Here is a 27,164-nt window from a genome sequence, read left to right as displayed (position 1 = left end):
TTAACCAATCATCTCCTTGGAGCCTTCTTGCTCCCTCTGATTGGATCGATTCATCTTGATCTCCGTCAGTTGGATGTATCTGAAGACATTGGTGTCTGTGAAGAGAGCAGAGAGGAAAGTATCACTTTCAGTCAAACTCCAAACTCGACCCAGTAACTAACCCGAACCTCAGCCCCATCATCCTAATCAGCCGCTGTCTATTGTGGGGAACGTTTCCTCTCTCCGCATCCCCCCCCACTGTTTGGGACAGGGGTAGCTAAGGAATGGCATCAAGTGCTGGCCTAGCCAGCAACATCCATCTCCTGTGAAAGAATGTTAATGGTGCTCTCCGAGTAACTTAGGAGCTGCTGTCTACGTGGTTCTGGAAGGACAAGTGATGATTGATGTCTGGCTCCAGAATCTCTTCATCATTGAGGGCTTTGCTCACTTTGTGTTGAATACTCCTTGATAAAGGTGATTACCCTTAAACAATATCACCGAACTAAATAGAGTCCAGCAGGCCAGCCAAATGCAACTGTTCAAATGACAGCTAGTGGAATTTAAACTCAACTCATTATTAAAAGCCAGTCACATGAAAGCCATTGTCATAACAACCCTGTTTAGTTCATTGATGTCCTTTAGGGAAGGAAATCTGTCCTTACCTGGTCTGGTCTGCATGTGACTCCAGACCACAGTAAAGGGGTTGACTCATTTCAACTGAAGGCCCTCTGAAATTGTTGCAGGAAGGCACTCAGTTGTGGATGGTTTCTAATCAACCCGGTTATAACACACCTCCAGAATAGGTGGGATATGAGCCAAGCTCTCCTGGCTCAGAGATAGGGACCCTACCACTGTGCTACAAGAGCCCTCAGATACTCCGTTGCATAGAACAGCTACAAAGGCAATTAGAGATGGACAATTAGAGACAGGCTGCAGCTATTACTGTGGAATGGTTAGGAGGTGAACAGGACAGAGATGGATCTTTTCTTTCATTTGTCAGAGTCTGAATAAGTTACAGCACAGAAAGTGATCATTCAGCCCATTATGTCAGTGACAACTGGATAAGCACATCAATTTGGTCTCACTCAGTCCCACTCAGCACCGCCTTCCTAACCCCTCATCTTCCGCCTAGGAGCCCTCCAACCACAAGGGATGAACCTAGATTTCTCCAGTTTCCTCATTTCCCCTCCCCCCACCTTGTCTCAGTCAGATCCCTCGAACTCAGCACCGCCTTCCTAACCAAGACAGAACCCCACTGGTCCTCACCTACCACCCCACCAACCTCCGTATACAGCGTATTATCCATCATCATTTCCGCCACCTCCAAACGGACCCCACCACCAGAGATATATTTCCCTCCCCTCCCCTATCAGCGTTCTGAAAAGACCACTCCCTCCGTGACTCCCACATCAGGTCCACACCCCCCCACCAACCCAACCTCCACTCCCGGCACCTTCCCCTGCAACCGCAAGAAATGCAAAACTTGTGCCCACACCTCTCCCCTCACCTCCCTCCAAGGCCCCAAGGGATCCTTCCATATCCGCCACAAATTCACCTGCACCTCCACACACATCATTTACTGCATCCGCTGCACCCGATGTGGCCTCCTCTATATTGGGGAGACAGGCCGCCTACTTGCGGAACGTTTTAGGGAACACCTCTGGGACACCCGGACCAACCAACCCAACCACCCCGTGGCTCAACACTTCAACTCCCCCTCCCACTTCACCAAGGACATGCAGGTCCTTGGACTCCTCCATCGCCAGAACATAACAACACGACGGTTGGAGGAAGAGTGCCTCATCTTCCGCCTGGGAACCCTCCAACCACAAGGGATGAACTCAGATTTCTCCAGTTTCCTCATTTCCCCTCCCCCCACCTTGTCTCAGTCCCAACCCTTGAACTCAGCACCACCTTCCTAACCTGCAATTTTCTTCCTGACCTCTCCGCCCCCACCCCACTCCGGCCTATCACCCTCACCTTGACCTCCTTCCACCTATCACATCTCCATCGCCCCTCCCCCAAGTCCCTCCTCCCTACCTTTTATCTTAGCCTGCTGGACACACTTTCCTCATTCCTGAAGAAGGGCTCATGCCCGAAACGTCGATTCTCCTGCTCTTTGGATGCTGCCTGACCTGCTACGCTTTTCCAGCAACACATTTTTCAGCCCCACTCAGTTTCTCTCAGTCTGTCTCAGTCTCACTCTCTCACAGTCTCTCTCAATCTTTCTCAGTTTCACAATCTCTCTCAGTCTCAGTCTCTCTCTGGTGGAGACTGAGAGAGAGTGAGAGAGACTGGGAGAGACTGAGAGGGACTGAGAGAGATTGAGAGAGACTAAGAGGGACTGAAGCAGACTGAGTTTCTCTCAGTCTCTTTCAGTCTCACAGACTCTCTCAGTTCCTCTCAATCTCAGTCTCAGCCTCTCTCAGCCTCAGTTTCTCTCACTCTCTTGGTCTCAGTCTTTCTCAGTCTCTCTTGGTCTCTCAGTCACTCTCAGTCTGACACAGTCCCTCCCAGTCCCTGATGTTGTCTGTGTGTGGACTGTAGCTGACCACCTTTACCTGTGGGCTCCCGATCTTTCGCTTCTTTCAGGTACTGCAGGGCGCTCTCGCAGTCTCCGAGGTGATAGAAGGCAATTCCTGCTCTGTACATAGCTTTGAAATTGTCCTTGTGCTTCCCGAGGATTTTTAAGCAGTATTCCTTCACACGCTCATAGTTCACCAGCTCAGACTGGAGAAGACACGCTAGCAGAGAGAAGGGAGAATCAGATTCTGATACATCAATGTGTCAAGGAGAAGGATGGGTTGTCAGCCCAGGTTAACAACTCCTCTCCATTTATATAGCACCTTCAATATGCTAAATTCAATAGTGAACCACATGAGGAGATAGGTGACTAAAGCTTTCGATTAAAGATGTAGGATTTAGCAAAAGGGGATTATTAAAGGAGGCATTTGAGTTTGAAAGATTGTGGGAAACATTCCTGCGTTTAGGAAAATGAAGCTGAGGGCATGATCCCCAATGTTGGAGAATTTTAAAATCTGGGAAGCTCAGGAGTTGGGAAGCAAAGGGATTCGGGGAGTCTGGGCGGTGATTCAGGCTGGAGAAACTTCCAGAGATCTCCATGGGCCATTTACAGGGAATCCTGTCTGACCCAGCACCTGGCATTCCGCACTTCCATCCAGTCCACTCCCATGAGTTATTATCCAGGACCACACTCTCTGCCTGCAGCTCAACAAAGGGTTTACATTTGTATAGCGCCTTTCCCTCAGGATGACCCAAAGCATCTGACTGACAATGAAGCAATTGTTGTAATGTAGCAAGCACGGTGGCCAAATGGTGTACAGAAAGCTCCCAAAAACAAGGTGGTGCTTCTGATTAGACATCCTGCTTTATTTAGAAATGTTGTACATGGGATATCCTTCGGCTAGGATCATCCTCTTTGACTAACGCTATGAAATCTTTTACACCTGACAGGTTTCAGTTTAAAGCTTCACCTGACATTTGGTGCCTCACTACTGTGCAGCACTCCCTCAGTACCGCAATGGGAACTTCAGCCCAAATCTCTAGAATGGGAATTGAACCCATGACAATCGGAGTCAGAGGAAGAGGTGCTACCAACTACATCATCGTTGTCCTCCTGCACATGGTACGGTGGATTCCATGCATTCACTATTCCAAACAAGAAACCTACTTCATCAAGGCCTTTTTTATAAGATTCCACATTTTATAAGAATATAAGAACTCAGAGCAGGAGTAGGCCACCGGGCTCCTTGAGCTATTCATGGCTGATCTTTCTCATGGACTAAGCTCCACTTACCCACCCCCTCACGTAACCCTTCATTCCTTTACTGTTCAAAAATCTAACTTTGCCTTAAAAACATTCAACGAGGAAGCCTCAGTGAGGAGCATTCAGTGAGGAAGCCTCAGCTGCTTCCCTGGGGGGGAGTTCCACAGATTCACAACCCTCTGGGTGAGGACCTTACTCCTCAGCTCAGTCTGAAACCCACTCCCCCTTATTCCGAGTCTATGCCCCTTTGTTCTAGTTTCACCCACCAATGGAAACACCCTCCCTGCTTCCATCTTATTGATTCCCTTGATCATTTTCTATGTTTGTATGAGATCCCTCCCCCCCTGGCCCAATTCTTGTTTCTTTCTCTGGATTTAATAGACACTTGTCCTGCCTCTCGCGTGAAAGGCTATTATTGGCTTTGTCATTGTCAGGATCTCAAATCTATTTTCTGTCACTTCCTTTTCTCCACAGTAAAAGGCATAATTACCCTCTCACTGTCTCCACAGCAACCCACCGTCTAATCCCGCCTCGCTCAGCCTCCATACTATGTCGGTGAACCTGTCTGTTGTTATTTTGAAATGAGTCCGACATGGAGATTTAAAATAGAGGAGAGGAGCTTCTTTTCGACAGCCCTTTCCTGCTGTTAACTAACCAACAAGGTTTGATGTACCATTTTTTACAATCAAGATACAAATAGAGAAAATAGTAACAGCAAATCTGGATTTAAAAAGGCATCCACAAAATGTTAGGACACCGAAGCAATCTCCCTCTCCTTCCTGGATCTCTCCACCACCATCTTCGGTGACCGATGTACCACGGACTCCTACTATAAACCCACCATCTCCCACAGCTACCTGGACTACACCTCCTCCCACCACATCTCCTGTAAAAATGCCAACCCTTATTCCCAATTCCTCCATCTCCCGCTGCACCTGCTCCCAGGATGACCAATGCCACCTTAGAAAATGGTAAATAGCCTCCTTCTTCCAAGATCGCAACTTCCCTTTCCCCGTGGTCAACAATGCCCTCCAGCATATCTCCTCCAAATCCTGCACCTCTGCCCTTAAACTTCCCCCCCTCCCAATGCAACAAGGACAGGCCACCCTGGTCCTCACCTTCCAGCCCACCACCCTCCGTAAATATCGCATCATCCTCCACCATTTCCACCATCCACAAACAGGCCTCACCACGAGAGATATATTTAACTCCCCACCCCTATCTGCGTTTCGGATCCATCAGGTCCATGCCCCCTCACAACCCACCCTCCCCTCCCGGCACCCTGCCCTGCCACCGCAGGAATTGCAAACCCTGCACCCACACCTCCCTCCTCACCTCCGTCCAAGGCCCCAAAGGATCCTTCCGCATCCAACAGAAATTAACCAACCTTCCACAAATGCCATCTATTGTATCCGTTGCTCCCGATGTGGTCTCCTCTACATCAGGGAGACAGGACACCAACTTGCGGATCATTTCAGAGAACATCTCTGGGACACCCGCACCAACCAACCCCACCCCCCCCCCCCCGTGGCCAAACACTTCAACTCTCCCTCCCACTCCATCAAGGACATGCGGGTCCTGGGCCTCGTCCACTGTCAAACCCTCACCACCCGATGCCTGGAGGAAGAACACCTCATTTTCAGCCTTGGGACCCTGCAACCACACGGGTTTAATGTGAATTTCCCCAGTTTCCTCTTTTCCCCTCCCCCCCACCTTATCCCAGACCCATGCCTCCAACTCGGCACCACTCTCTTGTCCTGTCCATTGTCTTTCCCACATATCTGCTCCTCCCTCCTCTCCGACCCATCACCTTCCCTCCACCTTCATCTATCACATTCCCAGTTACCTTCCCCCCAGCCCCACCCCCTCCCATTTATCTCTTAGCCCCCCGGCCCAAAAGCCTCCTTCCTGATGAAGGGCTTATGCCCGACGATTCTCCTGCTCATCGATGCTGCCTGACCTGCTGTGCTTTTCCAGAAACACACACTCAACCCTGGTCTCGAGCAGGCCTCACTTTCTCCCACCGGAGTGACAGTGAGAAGACTCGCAATGCCAACCCAGTGTTACTGCTTCAGTCGTTCAGTGCACAGCACAATCCCACAGATGGGAACATACGGAAACTCAGATCTTCGGATATGGAAGCAGAGGAGAATGTTGCCACCAGTTCAACCAATCTGCTTCGCTCAGTTGGGACTAGTTTAGTTTGGGATTATGTTCGGCATGGACTGGTTGGATCAAAGGGTCTGTCTCTTTGTTGAATGACTCTGTGACTCTGTGATGGTTAGGTTGAGCTAGCATGGAGGGCAGGGGCAGACCAACCATTGAGGAGCAGTCTTGAGGAACTAAATAGCCCATTCTTCATGTTCTTGAGGTAACTTCTTGGTTACTTTAATGGAGAGGTTATTATCTTCCCTGCCATTAGTATTTTTACATGTGACTTAAATGCCTCTGTAAATACAAACACATGAACAGAGACCAGGAGGAGGTCACTGAGCCTCTTGAAGTTTGCTCATCCATTTGGAAAAAATCATATCTCACCTGATTGTGGTCTAAACTCCATATCCCCCCAACTCCCGATATCCTTTGACCCACATGTCCATCAATAAAGCACCTCTCTCTCTGTATTGACAGTTTTGCAGAGAAAGGATATTTGTGCCTAAGTGTTTGTGCACCCAGGAGAGGAAATTCCTCCTCAGGCTTAACTCTCCTCTCCTACATTCATTTCTGTTTTATTTGTATGTGAAATGTATTATGTTAAAGATGTAGGTAGTAATACATCTGATTGTGCAGGTGTGATGGGCCAAACGGCCTCTTGTGTACTATATGATTCTATGATTCAGTATGAGTTAAAGGTAAAATTTTGCTAATAATTTATGTTGTAGATGGGAGAAAATGTATTTAGATATTGTAGCTGGTAACTGAAAATTAATTTGGCAATACAGTGTTAATAATGATGCTTGAATGATCAGACAACAGGCACAATAAAGATTTGTAATTTTTAACTTAATAAGTTTCCACCCATTTCGTGCCCACGTAATGCTGTAATAGCAGAGCTTTGCAGCACTATGCCCTCATTAAAGCATTCATTTATTGATAAATATTTTGATCCTTTATTAGTCAGACCTGGGCAAACATCCAACACAGATACACAGATACACAGTTCAAAACACATATTGCAACACATGACAGATAAGCACAACACGCACAGCCCACACCTGAACACACATGACAGATGCACACAACACACTTGGTTCACACTCAAACTCACACAACACACATGCACAGCCCACACCTGAACACACATGACAGGCACACACAATACATATGATCTACACTCAAACACAAACTCTAACACACAACAGACACACAGAACACACACGCACAGCCCATAGCTGAACAAACATGACAGACAGAACATGCATGGTCCACACTCAAACACACACAATAGATACACACCCTCCAACACACAACAGATACACACAATAGTCACACACCCAACACACTCAAAGACACACACAAAATCACACTTCAAAACACAAAGATAGACACAAACATACAAAAACACAAATAGATGTTTACAGCACAGGAGAAGGTCATTTAGCCCATTGTATCTGCACCAGTCAACAAAGATCTGACTACACCAATCCCATTTTCTAACTCTTGACCCATAGCCTCGGGCACCACAAGTGGATTCTAAATACTGCTTCATTGTTTCTGACTCAACCGCACTTTCAGGGAGCAAGTCTGAGATTCCCACTCCCCTCTGGGTGAAAAATAATTCCCCTCAGCTAAATTCAAAGCCTCACACACAAATACACACAGAATATCACTCTAATACACTAGAGAACCCTGCTTACTTACATAAAAACATCATGTACATGCAGACAGGTGGTTAGATACATACACACCCACACATAACATACAGGCCAGCACAGCTTTTCACAGCTGCTCTACAGAAGGGTCACTGGACTCCAAACATTCCCTCTCCATAGATGCTGCCAGATCTGTGGAGTTTCTCCAGCAGTTTCCGTTTTCTCTCCAACACCCGGTCACACCCCACCACACATACCCCAAAAACATTCACACATTTACGCAGATGTGCACCCAACGTCGGCATTCCAACATGTGCAAACTCACACGCAAACCAAACAAATACATTCAAATCAACACACACAGGCACACTCTCACAAACACATCCTGAATAAACCAGCCATCGCAGCAGCTGCTGCTACGGCAAGTGGAAAATCCACATCTGAATTTTTAACAACGCAAAGCTCCAGGGATTGATCCACAAACTCTCAGTAAATAAACAGACACTCTGCCTTGAAATGTGAATTTATGCCCATAGAGTGTTTGCATCTCAAAACAATCAGAAACTAGGAGATGTATTTACAACGGCATATGAAGACTGTTACAGTACTACCAGGGATTGTGGGAATGGAGTCATTTTGTCTGTTTGGAAAAGGAAATGGCCATTGATGTATGACATGAGCATTTTAACCTTACACTGTGACAGGAAGATCTCTGTCTCTCGAGCCAGTTGTTTTATTTCAGCTGAGGATAAATGAAACCTTACAGTAACACAAGCTCCATGAATGTCATTATCAATGCACTCAAACCGAAAATGTTGGAACATCTGGATGGTCAGAGTCTGAGAGGCAGAAGAGAGTTACAAATTAAGGATCACACCAATAGGATAACAAAAAGGTGCATTCATAAATACTCACCTATTGCTTCTAAGATGCCGTCCCATTTTCTGTCTGACTCCTAACAGTTATATATTTTTAACTTGGCCCCTTATTATAGAAAGAGCTTTAAAATGCCTCAGGATTTCTGAAACTGTTACAGACACTGAAGCAATTTTATATTGTTACAATGTCGGACACATGGAAACCAATTTGTACGAGGAAGATCCCACAACCAAGCAAAATGATCATCTGATTTTAGCGATGATGGTTCATGGATCAATATTGAACCAGGGAGAATGTCCCCTCTCTTCAGCAAGTTGCTGTCAATGGATCATTTCCACACACCGGAGAGGACAGACGGGGACTTGGGGCCTCAATGAAAAGACAATGCTTCTGACAGCGCAGCACTCCCTCAGTGAGCCCAGTGTAGTATTTGTCAATAGGAAGGAAGCTCCACTATTGCTCATCCCTTAACTAGGTCAAACAGCCTATTACAGGGGTAGAACATAGAACATAGAACATAGAACAAAATAGCGCAGAACAGACCCTTCCGCCCTCGATGTTGCGCCGACCTGTGAACTGTTCTCAGCTCGTCCCCCTACACCATCCCCAAATCATCCATGTGCTTATCTAAGGATTATTTATGTCTCCCTAATGTGGCTGAGTTGACTACATTGGCAGGTTGGGCATTCCACGCCCTTACCACTCTCTGCGTAAAGAACCTGCCTCTGACATCTGTCTTAAATCTATCACCCCTCAATTTGTAGTTATGTCTCCTTGTACAAGTGACATCATCATCCTAGGAAAAAGACGTTCACTGTCCACCCTATCTAATCCTCTGACCATCTTGTATGCCTCTATCAAATCCCCTTTTAGCCTTCTTCTCTCCAATGAGAACAGACCCAAGTCTCTCAGCCTTTCCTCATAAGACCTTCCCTCCAGACCAGGCAACTTCCTGGTAAATCTCCTCTGCACCTTTTCCAATGTTTCCACATCCTTCCCGAAATATGGGGACCAGAACTGTGCACAATATTCCAAATGTGGTTGCACCAGCGTTTTGTATAGTTGCTGCATGATATTGCGGCTGCGGAACTCAATCCCTCTACGAATGAAACCTAACACACTGTATGCCTTCTTATCAGCACTATCCACCTGGGTGGCAACTTTCAGAGATCTATGTACATGGACTCCAAGATCCCTCTGCACATCCAGAAGATCAACCTTAACCAGTTTAAACAAGAAACTGTTGTCATAACAAGATGTTGCTTATTGCATGATAGTATGAGCAAGCAATTAGGAAGGCAAATGGTGTGGGACAGTTACTGCTGAAGAAGTGGGGAGTCTGAAGGAGGACCTGGTCAGGCCGGAAGAGTGGGCAAAGAAGTGACAGATGGAATACAGTGCGAGGTTATGCACTTTGGGAGGAAGAATTGAGGTGTAGACTATTTTCTAATGGGGGAAAGGCTTCAGAAATCTGAAGCACAAAGGGTCTTAGGAGTCCTAGGTTAGGATTATTTTAGGTTCGGTCAGTGGTTATGAAGACAAGTGCAATGCTAGCATTCATTTCAAGAAAGCTAGAATACAAAAGCAGAGATGTATTGCTGAGGCTGTATCAGGCTCTGGTCTGACCGCATTTAGAATATCGCAAGCAGTGAACAGAGCATCCAATAAAGGGTGTACTGGCCTTGGAGGGGTCCAGAGAAGGTTTGTAAGAAAGATCTTATAAGGTGAAGGTTTTGTCATATGAGGAGAAGCTGAGGACTCTTTATCTGTATATTTGATGGAACTTGAAAGGATAGGGGCAGTATTTTATTGATACCTAAAGAATTCTGAGAGGTCTGAATGGAATGGACATGGAGAAGATGTTTCCATCAGTTCGGACCTGAGGGCACAGCCTCATAATGAAGGGACCAGCCTTTAGAACTGAAATGAGGAGGAATTTCTTCAGCCAGAAGGTGGGGAATCTGTGGAACCCATTGCTACAGAGGGCTGTGGAGACCAAGGGTCTTTAAGATGAGATAAATAGGTTCTTGATTAGTAAGGGGATCAACCATTAATTATGGGGAAAAGGCAGAATGGGATTGAGAAACATATCAGCCATCATCGAATAGTGGAGAACACTCAATGGACTGAATGACCTAATTCCACTCCCACATATAATGGTCTTTATGATTTTATTGTACATTGATCTTCATTACAAGAGTATAAGTTCAGAAGTGGGCATGTCTCATTGCAGTTAGTTAAAAAGCACACAATATACAATTGCAATATTTAAAAGGCATTTGGTTGAGTATATGAATAGGAAGGGTTTGGAGGGATATGGGCCGGGTGCTGGCAGGTGGGACTAGATTGGGTTTGGGTATCTGGTCGGCATGGACGGGTTGGGCCGAATGGTCTGTTTCTGTGCTGTACATCACAATGACTCTATGACTCTATAACCAGGTTATAGTCCAACAGGTTTATTTGCAAGTACTAGCTTTCAGAGCACTGTTCCTTCATCAGGTCGCTGTCATCAGGTGTCGTGTGATTTTTAACTTTGTCCACCCCACTCCAACACTGTTACTGCAGTTATACAGGGCCTTGGTGAGACCAGTCCCAGAGTATGTATTGTGTGCAGTTTCACTCTCCCTCTCTGAGAGAGGATACACTTGCCATTCAAAGAGTGAGGTGGATGCTCCTTACAATGATACTGCAGATGGAAGGACTGTCCAGTGAGGGGAAATTGACCGTACTCAATGGAGTTCAGGAGGATGAGAACAGGTATGATCGAAACAAACACAATTCCAACAGGGTTGGACAGATTAGGTGAAGGGAGCATGTTTGTCTGGCTGGGGAGTCTACAACGAGGGGACAACCAGGGTATGGACTAGATCATGTAGGACTGAGATGAGGGACATTTTCCTTATTTTTAGGTGGAATTGTCTCCCTCAGAAGCCTATGGAGGCTAAGTCACAGAATGGATTGGAGAAAGACATTGATTTTTTTTTAGGTATTGAAGGCATGTTGAGGTGTGGGGAGAAAGTTGTGTGATATTGAGATACAGGATCAGACGTGACCATATTCAATGGCGCAGTAAGCTTGAAGTGCTGAATGGCCTTACTCCTGCTTCTAATTTCTATGAGATCCGCTGGGACTCTCCTTGATTTCCTCACCCATGACAATATCACATTATTAGATTGGGTGGGTATTAAAGCAGACATCAACATTAACCCTTTCAGAACCATTGCCTTATACAATATTTCCACTCCCCAAGCTTTTTTCCTCATCGCCAACATTGTATATGCATGTGTATAGTTACACACTGTAGGTGGCACAGATAGATATTCACAGGCAGATATGAGGTCCTCTATCACCTCTGAGATCTCTGGGCACTACACAGGAAACTAAACCCTGGTTCTACACTGGATAAACCCTACCCCACCATGTCTTTGCTGACCACAACGCTGTTCTAAATTAATCCCACCTGCCTGCACATAGTCCATGTCCCTGCCTGCTCCTGTGTCTAACATGCAGTTGGGAATAGTGCTGCTAAAAACATGTTGACTTTGCAAGCTGTAAGAGAGCCAATTGCTAGTGATAAATTCAGCAAGAACTGGGGCTGGAAACTTACAGCAAGGGCAATAAGTAAAACCAGCAACAATCTGCAACTTGGAATCCCTGGCAAGTCAAAATGGCTGTGCATTTTCCATTCCCTGCTGATGTGGAAATGATGTGAATTGGAATGTTTTAGTCTCAGTGGCAAAACTATGAAATAGCTATCATTTATTTAAAATCTGATTGAAGATTTGTAGCTCGGGTATCCGTTGTTGTGGTTCTGCTCGCCGAGCTGGAAGTTTTTGCTGCAAACGTTTCGTTCCCTGGCTAGGGAACATCATCAGTGCTGTTGGAGCCTCGTGTGATGCGCTGCTTTGATGTTTCTTCCGGTATTTATATTATACTGACACCCGGAAGCGGCAAGAACAAACCAATATAAATACCGGAAGAAACATCAAAGCAGCGCTTCACACGAGGCTCCAACAGCACTGATGATGTTCCCTAGCCAGGGAACGAAACGTTTGCAGCAAAAACTTCCAGCTCGGCGAGCAGAACCACAACAACTATCATTTATTGTTAAAAATCTGGGAAATAATGGTGGGAAAAGTGAGCTACAATCTGTATTGCCACCTAGGTCTCACTGAGTGGCACAGACAGGTGAGATCTAGGTGGCTTTGAAGACACAATTTGAATTCTACATTAATGTTACACACAAATGATATTGGTTTAACACCAGAACTCAGGGAGATGGAGATTATTGATTGTTGTGTGACTGTATTGATACACCTAGCTGAACCCTGACAGTTTGAAAACTAAAATATGATCAAATCAAAACTCGTGACTATATACGATGAATGATACTCATCCAGTGAGGTCACTGTAACAGAGATGCAGTGACCAACAGATGAGAAAACATTGCAACAATTTGAAGTCATGTTGAAGTTAGCAAAGTTCCTTTCTAAATTGCTATCAAAGAATGAATTTCTATCCAAACTCACTGCTAAGGTCATGTAGTACTGCCCTGCTGTGAGAGTACATCTGCTGAGAGAGGGGAAACTTACCCTCAAGAAAGAAATTGACATATGCAGAAGCTCATAATTGTCAATCAGCAGCTGAAGCATATTAATGGGAGAACATCTGAGGTTTTGCATTATGCTGAGAGACAGTTCAGGGTGAATTAAAACAACCAGGTGGGAAAGGGAAGAAATATTTTCAGAAGATTCAACAGAAAGATCAAGGCCAAAGAGCAGGATGTAAATTTTGCAGGCAACCTGACATAATAGGAAAGGAAAGATGCCCAGCTTGGATATCACAGTGCTCTGACTGAAAGATGCTGAATCACTTTGCAGACAAATACTTAACTAGAAAGTGTCAAAGCAAGCTTATAAAGATGGCTGATGGAAAGATGCCAGTGAGTGATTCTGACAAATCACTGTACAACACAGAAGAGGTTGACATCATGAAGTTCAAAGATTATAAACAGCATGTGACTGTTCAAATGATAACCACAGTGAAAGTGGAGTATCAGATAGATACCAGCTGTCGGTGACCTAAAAATGGAGCTCTCAAAGGTGGGCTTGTGGCTATATATGATAAATGATACTCTTCCAACAAGGTCACTGTAACAGAGATGCAGTGGCCAATAGATGAGAAAATATCGCAATGATTTGCAGGAGTCATGAAAAATTTAGCAAATTTCTTTCCTAAATTGTGATCAGAGAATGAACCTCAACACAAACTCACTGCTAAGGCACAGTGGTATGAAGGCACAGAAAAAGATGCAGGTTTCATTAGAATAAGACAACTAATGATGAAAATGCTACTGCAAAGGTGCTGCAATGTCAATTATAGTGTGATGTCAGCAAAATAAAACTTGGAGCAATGTTTGTGCAGCAAAAACAGCCCATTGCATTAACATCCAGGGGTTAATGTTAACATCTGGGGGTTAACATTAACATCCAGGGTTAACATTAACATTAACATCCAGGGGTTAACATTAACATCTGGGGGTTAACATTAACATCCAGGGTTAACATTAACATTAACATCCAGGGGTTAACATTAACATCCGGGGATTAACATTAACATTAACATCCAGGGGTTAACATTAACATTAGCATCCAGGGGTTAACGTTAACATCCAGGGGTTAACATTAAGATCTAGGGGTTAACATTAACATTAACATCCAGGGGTTAACATTAACATCCGGGGTTAACATTAATTTCCAGGGGTTAACATTAACATCCAGGGGTTAACATTAAGATCTAGGGGTTAACATTAACATTAGCATCCAGGGGTTAACATTAACATCCGGGGTTAACATTAACATCCAGGGGTTAACATTAACATTAACATCCAGGGGTTAACATAAACATCCGGGGATTAACATTAACATTAACATCCAGGGGTTAACATTAACTGAGCAACAATATGCTTACACAGTAAAAAAAAAGGCTATTATCTTTGCATATGGATATTTAATCATTAGCTTTTTGAGAGAGAGAGAGAGAGAAAAGTGACAACCGAGTGTAAGCATAAGTCACTTCAAAAGATCTTCTTCAAACTGCTTCTACCTATTCCTAAGCCTCTGTGCACAATGTTACCTCCATTTGTAGAAATAGCATCTGGACATAACATAGAAGCAAGGGAATCAGATGTATATTGTTGACTTGCTGGTGAGAGCTGCACTCCCTATGAATAAAGTTAAGGATGCTAAAGCAGAGTGTTAAATCTTCCAGAGTCAATGAAAAGCGAGAGCTTGCCAGGCTCATGCAGTCAATAACTCAGCAGATGTGGAATCTGACAGATAAGTATCTTATTCACGTCAAGCAAGCTGAGCAACCAACTCCAATTCATCGAATGCTGCGAGGAATAAGTATGAAAGGATAGCCTGAAAAGATCAAGGACTTGCCTGTTGAGAATTATGTACATACAGCGATGAAGTAACAGTCCAAGATTTATAAAGGAAATAAAGTAAATATCCTACTGCCTCAGAGCGCCAGGGATTTGAGTTCAATTCCCGCCTCAGGCGACTGTCTGTGGAGTTTGCTCGTTCTCCCACTGTCTGTGTGGGTTTTCTCCGGGTGCTCCGGTTTCCTCCCACAGTCCAAAGATGTGCAGGTTAGGGTGGATTGGCCATGGGAAATTGCCCATAGTGTCCAGGGATGCGCAGGGTAAGTGGAATAGTCGTGGTGAATGCAGGGTCACAGAGACTGAGTGGGATGCTGTTTGGAGGGTTGGTCCAGACTTGATGGACGAATGGCCTGTATCTTCACTGTCGAATTCTATGTTAAATGATGGTTGAAATGTACCCATTGCCCATTAAGAAATCTGAGGAATGCAGAGGTGTTGTCCACCGTCCAAACATGAACAATGACATCAAGGAGCAGATCAAGGGGGCTAAATACCAAGCTAAACAAAACAAAGAGCTGCTTTAGATGCATGACATCCCAGACAGACCATGGATGATTCTTGGAGCAGCCTTCTTCACTGTTGCAGGAATTGATGACCTTGTCAACATCAATGACTATTCTAGTCACTGGGAATTAGACCAGCTAACTACCAATGAGATTGGAGATTGTCTGAAAGCATACTTCAGTTGCTACACTAAATCCAACATGCGGTGAGTGACAATTGTCCTTCATTTGTGAGTGAAAAATTCAGCTGTTTCATAAAACATCCAGGGAATTCAGCACCATGCATCATCTCCTCACTATCCCCAGTTAAATGGAAATGCTGAGGTGGCAGTGAACATTGTCAAAGAGTTCAACAGAAATAAAGAGCTAAAGAAATTGAGCAAATCCAGTACAGACTTGAACAAGGCAATCATTGAGGAGAAATACACCACTGAAGACATGGAATGTAATCCAGACAAAGGCTAAGATCACACCCTATCCAATCCTACCAATGCCTGAAATATTAACAGGTGTGAGTGACAAAACCAAGGGAAAAAGAGAGAACAAGAAACTTCACTTCCATAAAACTACCAAGTCATTTCCAAACCTGAGCTTTCAGAGTAAGACGGAGTGCAAATGTTCAATGCTCTCAACAAAAGTCAGCCCACATGGCAATTTGAAATTTGTACAAAGCAGTTGTCACCCTGACTGTATGTAGTGAACATGAATGTCCAAATATATCATCTCAACTGCAGATACCTGCGTACCACTAAGAAATTCTGCTTTTACTGTAGACAGCAAATAAGGAAGGAGCGACCTCAAAACCTGCACAAAGTACACAATGACCATCAGTCCCAGAGATCCATTGTTTATGAGTAAAAATAGATCAGCGTCAAATGAAATATACCAACAGCATTTATCATGAATCACCCTTGGAATGAACAGATACCAGAGAAACAGCCAATGACAATGTGTATGTGTACAATTGGGAGTGTTGCATGATTTAAGAACTATGTAGGCAATCGTCAGTGGTCCTTCACAGGTAAGAATGACTCTCTTCCACTTTTAAGGTGAGTCCATAAGTGGCTGTACAGAGCGATGCAGCTACCACAGGCTCAGTTACACTTGGGACAGGTGATGGTCATGAGAAGAGCTGGATGGGATACTGATGGGATAGCACACCCCTTTCACTGTTTTCACTGGCTTCCATTTCTCCCAAAGGCAAGACTCGAGGGGCTCAGCACCTTCCCAGATGCTCCTTGGGCCACTGATTGCCAGGTGTCTATGGGAATGCTGCACTCCCCCAGCGAGGCCTTCAGGGTATCCTTGAAGCACTTCCTCTGTCCCACCTGGGGATCACCTGCCGTTTTGGAGCTGGGAGCAGAGAACCTGTTTGGGGATGTATGCAATACATGTGCAGAGACTGATGAAAGTAGAACTGCCTCGAGTTGATGTGTTGTTTGGTTAATTAATGATAACTTTCTTTGTGATCATATAAATTTGGGTAACTTGCATGACTCGTAACTGTGACTAATAGTGCATGCAATTATTTTGTTTTATTTATGAAGTGGGGGGAGGTTGTTTGGAGAAATTCAATTTATCCTGAGTGTACTGGCCGGCTGTGAACTGTACTTCTGCTGTATAAGTGCCTTTGTGGACAGTCAGTAACTGGCATTTTACACACATCAGTTGTAACAAGCAAATTGTTGAACAATTGGGAAATTCTGTCAATGCCCAAAATAGGTCTTCAAGACTAATTCACCGAGCCTTTGACCTGGCCAATCTCAAACACAATATCAAATGACAACACGCTCTCCCTTCAGATTTGATTGAGCTGGTTTTGTTTTGCTGGCCGTTGGATCACTGTGGCCTGAGTGTAGCATTCAATTTCACCAAAGGATTTCTCATAATTTATTATAAGGCTGCCATTCTGGAGAATACTGAGTTGTTAGTAGCTTCTCCTGCACAGATTCCATCTTCCAGGCAATCTCCATAAGGCAGGGCCAGAACTCTGTCTCCATGGAGATATCCTTGTCTATTCTTTCTCAATCAACAGGGGGACCAATGGTTTAGGTGCGTCTCTTTGATCACTTTCAGACCAAGGGTATGATCTGAAGATAGTTCCCCCCCCCCCCACCAACTTTGACATGGAGACTTCCCGTCTCTATAACTGCAGGGTGAGTCTCCATGTCTGACAATGCCCAGGAGAATAATACAGTGGTTTCTGACACCCATCTGCAGCTCTGCTAATTGAAAAGGATGGATTTGTAGAATAGAATCCCTACAGTGTGGAAACAGGCCATTTGGCCCATCGTATCCACACTGATCCTCTGAAGAACATCCCACCCAGATTAAAACCCCTACTCTATCCCTGTGTTTCCGATGGTGAACACACCTAACCTGCACATCCTTGGACAATTTCCTATGGCCAATCCGCCTTAACCTGCACATCTTTGGATTGTGGGAGGGAACTGGAGCACCCAGAGGAAATTCATGCAGACATGAGGAGAATGTGCAAACTCTACACAGGTAGTCGCCCGAGGCTGGAATCGAATCGGGGTCCCTGGCGCTGTGAGGCAGCAGTGCTAACCACTGAGCCACAGTGCCACCCCATGGTATTGGGCCAGGACATCTGTGGATGGGAGCGTGTCCTTGATATTTTGGAAAGTACCCTCCTGATGCCAGTCCCCATATCATCCTTGCATCTTCATGAGTTGTCACCTGAAGAGTTCAGTCGTTGTTGCCAAGTGAGATACAGGTTTCGCCAACTCCTGCCAAGACATCTTTGCAGGTCATGAACCAATGTCAGAGTGGGAAACTCCTCAACCAAGTTTTGTTTCTTTGTTGGTTTTTCGTTACTCCATATTACCAGCAATATGTTCAAAGAAGCCAAACGATTCCTTGGTAATGGATTATAGAGGCAATGTCACTTGAGAGCAACCCAGAGACCCAGCTATCGGCTAGAGCTCCCTCACTGAATGTGTTAGCTCAATGCATATTCAAAATCCCCTTGGTTTTGGGTACAGTATCTATGGCTGAACACCATTCAGATGGTTTAGTCACGAAGGACATGATGCCCATTCTGGCCATTTTCTTCAGTTGTTTCTGAACTTGACTCTTATTAGGGAGATTAGGTTAGGTTCAGTTACTTACAGTGTGGAAACAGGCCCTTCGGCCCAACAAGTCCACACTGACCCTCTGTAGAGCATTGTAAAGACATCATGGATTTACACAGCAACTGGGATGCTCCACCTATCTCTTAAGCTGCGGGAGCAACAAATCTACAGCACTCAGACTATTGAAGCTGTCATAGTCAGATAGCACATAAAACAGACCTCCAGACACACCAGTCCATGCTGCACATAATCCCAAACTAAACTAGTCCCACCTGCCCACTCCTGATCCATATCCCTTCAAACCTTTCCTATTCATGAACTTATCCAAATGTCTTTTACACCATACCCACACCCACCATTTCCTCTGGAAGTTCATTCCACATGCAAAACAACATCTGTGCAAAAGATTGTCCCCATGTTTTTTTTTAAATCTCTCTCCTCTCACCTTAAAAATCAGTTTGCAGTTCTGAAGAATCACTGGTATACTTTCATATTTTTCCATCTGGTGTTGCTGTTTTGATTCCTATATCAGAGACTTTTATTGCTTTTAAAAGATGTGATTGTTGTTGGTCAAACCAGCATTAGTTGTCCATCTCTAATTGCCCTTGAACTGAGTGGCTTGCTAAAGCCACCTCAAGGGGCAGTTAAGAGTGAACCATACTGTTGTGGGTCTGGAGTCACATGTAGGCCAGACTGGTTAAGGTCGGCTGACTGCCTTCCCCAAAGGGCATTAGTGGCTGGAACTTCAATTCCACCAGGAGCTATGGTGATATTTGAACTCTGTACAAAAATAGAAATTGTTGGAAAAGCTTAGCAAGTCTGGCAGCATCTGTGAAGAGAAATCAGAGTTAATGTTTCAGGTCCAGTGACCCTTCTTCAGCACTGAACCGTGTTCCTGCAGCACAAGCCTGTGCCCCTGGATTGCTAACCCAGAGACATTTTAATGATGCCAACATCTCCACACTAAGATAAGCTATTACTAAGTTTAATGGCAACAAATTGACATCTTGGCTCAGAGTAGAGCACTGATAGTTAGAGTTCAGTTTAAAATTCCTGGGGGTGGGTGGTATCCACTGAGCCAGAGTCAGTGCAGCGTCAGTGCACACCAGAATCATAAAATGATACAACACAGAAGATCATTCAGCCTATTGTGCGACCCCACTTCAGACAATGGTGATGTCTTAATGGTATTATTGCTAGACGATTAATCCAGAGAGGAGAAAGTGAGGACTGCAGATGCTGGAGATCAGAGCTGAAAATGTGTTGCTGGAAAAGCGCAGCAGGTCAGGCAGCATCCAAGGAACAGGAGATTTGACGTTTCGGGCATAAGCCCTTCTTCAGGAATCCTGAAGAAAGGCTCAAGCCCGAAACATCGAATCTCCTGTTCCTTGGATGCTGCCTGACCTGCTGCGCTTTTCCAGCAACACATTTTCAGTTATTAATCCAGAGACCCAAGTAATATTCTGGGGACTCAGGTTTGAAAACTACTATGGCAGATGGTGGAATTAAAGGTCTAATGATGACTGTGAAATCATTGTAAACTGTTGGAACAATCCATCTGGTTCTCTCATGTCCTTTAGGGAAGGAAATCTGTCATCCTTACCTGGTTTGGCCTACAGTTGACTCCAGTCCCACAGCAGTAGCCTGTGCACTAAGGGATGGGTAATAAATACTGGCCTTGCCAGAGAGAGTGAAACATCCCATGAGTGAGTGAAAAAAAAAGCCATGGACTACATTCCAATTTACTCTTTCGGATTATTGGATAATTCCTTCTTTTCTGCGTTGAATTGTGTGTCTGGCTTTGTTCTGGATTTCCCTTCTGTCCAAGCATGCATTCTGCTGCAGAACAGATCTGCTTGGAGCGTCAGGAGTAAATGAACAATGGGTGTACCAGGAAGGCAGGATGCAATGTCGATGGTTTTACTGATTCGAAGGCACTTTCGGATTGATTCACCAGCATTGCCAACGAGAAAACCTTGAAAAGATTTGAGAAATGCCTTGAGGAAACCCTTCAATTTGCAGAAAGTCAAACTGATGCGTGTTACCCAATGCCACCTACGTCAGGTACCACAGTTTTAGTGTAACAAAGCTTGTCAGAAAACTGATTCAAGTACTTTGATTATACAGGGAAGGCAAAACTGTGCGGTACAATTGACTACAACAAACGCTTGTATTTAAATAAAATCTTTCACTTCAGACTATTTAAAGCAAATTACTGCGGATGCTGGAATCTGAAACCAAAAGAGAAAATGCTGGAAAAGCTCAGCAGGTCGGGCAGCATCTGTATGGAGAGAAAAGAGCTGACGTTTCGAGTCTAACTGTTAGACTCGAAACGTCAGCTCTTTTCTCTCCTTACAGATGCTGCCAGACCTGCTGAGATTTTCCAGCATTTTCTCTTTTGCTTCCATTTCAGACATCTGGCATCAAGCCTTTTGGGAATTATTTTTGGACAGGTGACCAAAAGGTGGATCTTAGAGGCAGATTTTAAGGTGTGCCTTCATGGAATCGGGCATCCCAATGTTCTTCACAGCCAACTAAGTACTTTTTGCTGTTCTCATGGTGAAAATGAGGCAAGCAATTTAGGCACAGCAAACTCCCAGATTCATTTCTTGTGAAAATGATAAGATTCTTTGTTTCTGAGCGATTTCAATTAAGGAATCAATGTTATGATGTGAGGGGTCCCTGTGTTAGACTGGGGTGGGCAAGGTCAGAGCTGAAAATGTTTTGCTGGTCAAAGCACAGCAGGCCAGGCAGCATCTCAGGAATAGAGAATTCGACGTTTCGAGCATAAGCCCTTCATCAGGAATGAGACAAGGTCAGAGGTCACACAACACCAAGTTATAATCTAACAGGTTTATTTGAAATCACAAGCTTTCAGAGCACTGCTTCTTCACCTGACGAAGGGCCAGTGCTCTGAAAGCTTGTGATTTCAAATAAATCCGTTGGACTATAACCTGGAGCTGTGTGACCTCTGACCTTGGAATAAATATTGACCAGGGAGCCAGAAGAATGCCCCTGCTCACTTTAAGAATGCAGAAGGTAATGGGAATTGGCAGTCAGGAAGTGATCTCTAAATTAGTTGCATACATTCATTGTGAGGGGTGATAGGTGAATGAGTTAAAATGGGCTAAATGTCCTTCCTCATCCATATTTACTGTGACATTCACTTGAGTGAGCAAAAAAAAAGGGACATTGCAGGATAGAAGAGAATGATTTAATGGAAGGGAAGACAACCAATGTATTGGGGTGAGAAGGACTTTACTGGTGGAGGAGCTAAACTTTACCTTTATTTGCAGAAGGCTGTCTGAACTGTCTACAACTGCGCAAAGCGACACTTACAAGACAGGAGTTGACAGGTAGCTGGGAGCAGTCTATCCACCACATCAAATTAAAATCAGTTCATGATACAAATGAGGAAGGAATCTATTAAGGGAGAACTACAAGTCTCAAAGCCAGGAGAGTATTCAAGTTTCTACAATGGGATTACGAGTTATTTTTAGGAAGATATATTTTGGAAATGATTTTCAGGACAACTGGCAAGAATTACTAACGGAATGTGAAAATAACATTTACAGTATAAGACGAGTGTGTTGATTGGTTGAAAACTTATCTCTAATTGGTAGAAGTATTGCCAATCAGCATTCTGCTCTCATATTATTACAGAAATATTACAGTGCAAAAGACCCATTGCACTGAAACTATTATTATCTATTATCTAGTGTCAATCTCCAACCTTTTCCCTATAGCCCTGAACACTATTACTATCCAAAAAAAAACCCATCCAGTAGAAATATTATTTTGCCTTTCATTGGTGTTTCTTGTGAATTGTCCATATGAGTGCAAAGATGAAATGATTCAACCAATAATGCATTTTTTCAGTAACATCAAATAACTATATATTTTTAAATGTGAAAAGCATTAGGAAATCACTGGCATACTGATCAAAAGCTGAGAACTTGAGTATCTCAAATGCAATTTTCCTGGTCCCTATTAATTGGTCCAGATTTATTTACTGGTAATTTATTTACTGCTTCCCTGTACTGTTAGCTTTTTTTTCGCCTTGATATATTTTTAAGAGCCCTGTGCATTGGGAAAGAAAAAATGGTGATTTTCACTGTGATGTTGTAATCCCATTTGCAAGTTTGATTTTAATTATGATATTTTCCACACAACTCTTTTCCCCTTCATGTCTGGTCAGGAAGAACCTTACACTGCCTCGTTTATAAGTATTTTTTTTTTCCTTTTCTAGATTGCCCCTAATATAGTTGTTAGCCTCAATTCACAATCTCACTCTATACCATTCCCTGGGAGGTGGGTTAAAGTCTAATCGATCAGGATAATCTGACCAAGCAAGCTTCTTTCTTTGTCTGTGAAGAGTTGGCTGCTCTCCAACTTGATTTTTGATTCTGAAATTTGGAAGTCACTTACAAAAAACCTCAGGGTCACTAGAACTTCCTCCTCATCGCCTTCAGGAATTGAAGAGGAATTTATTTGTTATTTATTATTGGTTCCTACATTTGGACTTATATTTCATCTTACCACACTCTCAGGAGATTAATGGCTGCTGCTGGTGAGGGAGCATTAGGTGTTTTCATTGTAATACAATTGGATAGGATGTGGCTAGATAAATCAATAAGTGATTTTCTGTCACAATTGAGGCTGACACTGGCAGTACTGAGGGAGTGTTGCACTGTCAGAAGAGCCATCTTCAAGATTACCTGTTAAACTGAGGCTCCACCTACTCTCTCAGGGGGATACTGTTATTTCAACAAGGTGCTAGGGAGTTTTATCTGGTGCCCTGGCCTTATCTCTCAAACAAAATCACTAAAATAAATTATTTGTCTATGGAAGCTTATTTTTTAAAATTCACCCATGAGATGTGGGCATCTTTGGTTAGGCCAGCATTTATTGTCCGTCCCTAAATGCCCAAAGGGCAATCACATTGCTGCCGGTCTGGAGTCACATGTCGGCCAGACCAGGTAAGGTTGCTTCCCTAAAGGATATTAGTGGACCAGATATTTTTTTCCAACAATCAATAATGGTTTCATGGTTATCACTAGTCCTTTCATTCCCAATTCTTTATTGAATTCAAATTTCACCTGCCATGACAGAATTTGAATCCAGGTCCCCAGAATGTCAGTTGAGTTTCTGGATTAAAAATTGAGCAATAATACCACTAGACCATTACCTCCCACCACCCTACTGTGTCCAAATTGGCTGGTATGTTTTCAGCTTTATAACTATGACTGCACTTCAAATGCACTCTGTTGGTTGCATAGAAGTTTGGGACATTCTGAGATCATGAAAAGTGCTATATAAATGCAAGATTATGTTCCTCCTCAATCTCTTCTTGTGGAAATATCATGGGTACAAAGTTCTGCCTTATCACTGCAGAGCAAAACCACATTATTACCATTTCAATCAACCTTTGCATTATCTCTTTGCATCCCGGTCTTTCTTATGCTGCAGTTGGCAAGTTTTCTAAACTGAACTGCTGGAGAAACTCAGCAGGCCCAGTATGACTCTTTGGTAAAAACAATGACTGCAGGTGCTGGAAACCAGATTCTGGATTAGTGGTGCTGGAAAAGCACAGCAGTTCAGGCAGCATCCGAGGAGCAGGAAAATCAACGCTTCGGGCAAAAGTCCTTCATCAATTCCTGGTGAGGGGCCTTTTCCCAAAATGTCGATTTTACTGCTCCTTGGATGCTGCCTGAACCAGTATGACTCTTCTTTAGACTCTTAAAGGGTCATACTGGACTCGAAACATCATCTGTGTTTCTCTCCTCACAGATGCTGCCAGACCTGTTGAGTTTCTCTGGCATTGTTACATTTTTCCAGCACTGCTGCATTTTGCTTTTATTTTTTAAAATAGTACTCTGTTTGTTTTAAGCAATAGCTTTGAATCTAATAATGTATTAATATATCGCAAGTTCAGCAAATAAAATATTCAGATCAGATCACAGTTAAATCAATAGAAGCTTGAATATTGTAGGACTGTAAAATTCGAGCAATAATTATATGGAACATTGGTTTTTGAATTATTAATTAATTTCATACTCTATTGTGCAAACAATAGTGCAACTTCCATTAGCAATTAAAGTAATTCCAACTGTCCAATTATTCCCCACATTCTCCTTTCCTCAAAGGGTAAGCTCCAGAGGTATGTTGCCTTATATCTCTCTTGCTGGCTGTTCAGCTGATTGAATCTGAGAGTCCACAGGTGGCTGCTTCAAAATCCACATTCTTAAATGTTCAAACACCCATATATTCTAAGGCAGAAGCCAATGCTTTGTGATGCGGTGAGATAGTTTCCCCACCTTTGCTTAGAGCACCAGGAGTAACTGGAGAATGCTAATGGATGTCCCCTCTGAGATCAGTTGGGTAATATAAATCAGCTGGTCTGTTTAACTTCTGAGACATTGGACTGCAAAAATAACAGATTTTCCTTGATTTGTAGATAACAGTGAAGAGAGTATGTATTTAACTGACATTGAGGAGGGGACGTGTTTCTGTACATTGGTTAGTTGTAGCATTTTGGTGATGATTTAGAACACAAGGGAAGATCTCTGTGAAAGTGACAGTATCCCTCCAGCCTATTATCGGTGACCCATTCAGTGCACAATCTGTGAACTAGCTAAGATTGAGTTCAGTTACAATAACTCCATCTGCCAGCCCACAGTTACTGGGTCAAACATGAACAACATGAGCCAGGTTCTGGAAGGTCTCAGGTTGAGTTAGGGTTCTCAGGAGAGAAGCAATGATAGGGAATGATTTCAAAATGATATTCCCTGAAGGCTACAACAATACCTTGTGATATCTTTGATACAGATTTATCAGAAATTGTACCTTACAATGAGATCAGAAACATCAGATAGGAATTTATACAAGATAGCACGTTGGCTGGAATGCATTAAGAAACCACAACACTCACAAGCTCCAGGTAACAATCACCATGATTTACATACTTTAAGCAGACCCAACCCAGATTATTCAGGCAGAGCCTATGACCAATTTAATACCATGTTCATATTCTCTGCTTCTTGATGAATATAGCAATGAATAACAGGAAACATCAGGGTTCAAATTCTGCATCAGGTAATTTGAGGTGTTATTGAACTGCATGACTGGAGCTGCAATGAGTTGAGATTTTAGTCAATGCAATTTGACAGGGAATGTTATATAGCCAGAGTTGATATACTTTCATGGTATGGCACTCACTTCATAAACTCAAAACTCAAGATAGTCAGCTTGTGAACCCTTTCTGATGCTTGACCATCTGTGATATACAATTAGAGTTCCACAGGGTGTAAATCACTCATAGCACATTCAGTAACTGATAGACCGATGAGACTGGGTCATTACGCAAATCTAGAGCAGGATAATGTACCTTTCAAAGTTGAGTTCCTGGATCTCCCAGAAACATAGAGAATAGGAGCAAGAGTGGGCCATTCAGCCCATCAAGCTCACTTTGCCATTCTACATGATCAGGCGGATCCTCTATCTCAACACCACACTTTTCCACTTACCCAATCCCCATTGATATCCTTGGCCTCCAGAAATCTACCTATTTCTTTCTTGAATATATTAAATGATTTTGCCGCCACAGGCTTCAGTAGTCGAGAATTAAACAGATTCACCATATTCTGAGTGAAAATATTTCATTTATCATTCAAAAATGACTTATTCTGTATCCCGAGACTATTTCTGGATCTCCCTGAACATCATCCCTGCCTCCAGTCTGTCTAGCCCTGTCAGAATTGTATATGTTTCAATGTCATGTTCTATGTTCCCATGAGGCTAACTCAATCCATTTATAAGTCAGCTTCCATACCTTGTGAACAAGTCTGCCTGTACACTTTTCCCAGGAATTCTCAAACTCTCCCAGTTTTAACATGCCAACTGTCCTTTCATTAGGGAGACAAACGACCCAATTGACACTCATCATAAAACCAGTACATCTCTAGAAGCTTAGTAAGAAATGTGCCTAATGTATAAAATTGATCAATTTAAAAGGGGAGGGGGTGGGTTACATCTCTGTGATTGTTGGAACCACGAAGCCAGAATCTTCAATGAAATCTAGTGTTGGGAAGGTTGATGGTCTCTGATACTATGGCCATTGCAATTCGAATCGGAGGGTCAGCTCAGGTTAAAATGCCGGCACTCACCTGCTAAACTATCGTAACAATCGATCTCGGTGCTTTCGATCAGTCGTTTCTGCTCCTCGGTGAGTCTGATGTGCGTTTTGCTCAATGCATTCATGTCTGCAGCCGCAGCCTCGCTGATCTTGATTCCTTTCAGTTGCAGCAGAGCCCGGTGATACTTCCCGATCGCCTCCCGGAATTTCTTTTCCCTGTAACACTGGTTCCCCTCGGTCTTGAAGCTCACCGCCTTCTGGATCTTGTTGGTGCTTTCCGCCTCCCCGTCCCTGTGCTGGGCCGGCGGGTTCCTGATGTCCGCCGCTGCCCTCCCCTGGTCCCGGCTGCTGGCTGAGGGCTGCCCGAGTGCCCTCGCCCCCGTCCCGGGCTGCCTCTTCGAGATGCCTCCGAGGCTGATGCTCTGCGCTTTCAGGGGATTTTTGGCTTCCATCTCTCCTACAGGGAGACCATTCCTGACCAGATCCGAAACCTGTCGCCTCTTGATGGTCTGGAGCAGTTTGCTGTGCAT

The 27,164-nt window shown here is 43.9% G+C and overlaps 1 protein-coding gene across 1 annotated transcript; it reads right to left on the bottom strand.

The window, feature by feature from the left end:
* Positions 1-27,164, bottom strand: ttc9b (tetratricopeptide repeat domain 9B). The gene is made up of 4 exons (XM_060856198.1): positions 27,012-27,164; positions 26,666-26,969; positions 2,541-2,723; positions 1-95 (listed from the first exon to the last, which is right to left on the bottom strand). Exons 1-4 carry the CDS (start codon positions 27,162-27,164, stop codon positions 1-3), a joined length of 735 nt encoding a protein of 244 aa, XP_060712181.1.

This window comes from Hemiscyllium ocellatum, chromosome 47 (genome assembly GCF_020745735.1).
Source record: "Hemiscyllium ocellatum isolate sHemOce1 chromosome 47, sHemOce1.pat.X.cur, whole genome shotgun sequence".
In the NCBI taxonomy this organism is placed as follows: Eukaryota; Metazoa; Chordata; class Chondrichthyes; order Orectolobiformes; family Hemiscylliidae; genus Hemiscyllium; species Hemiscyllium ocellatum.
Note: the sequence above shows the minus strand (reverse complement) of the source record. Positions and strands in the feature narration are given on the sequence as shown.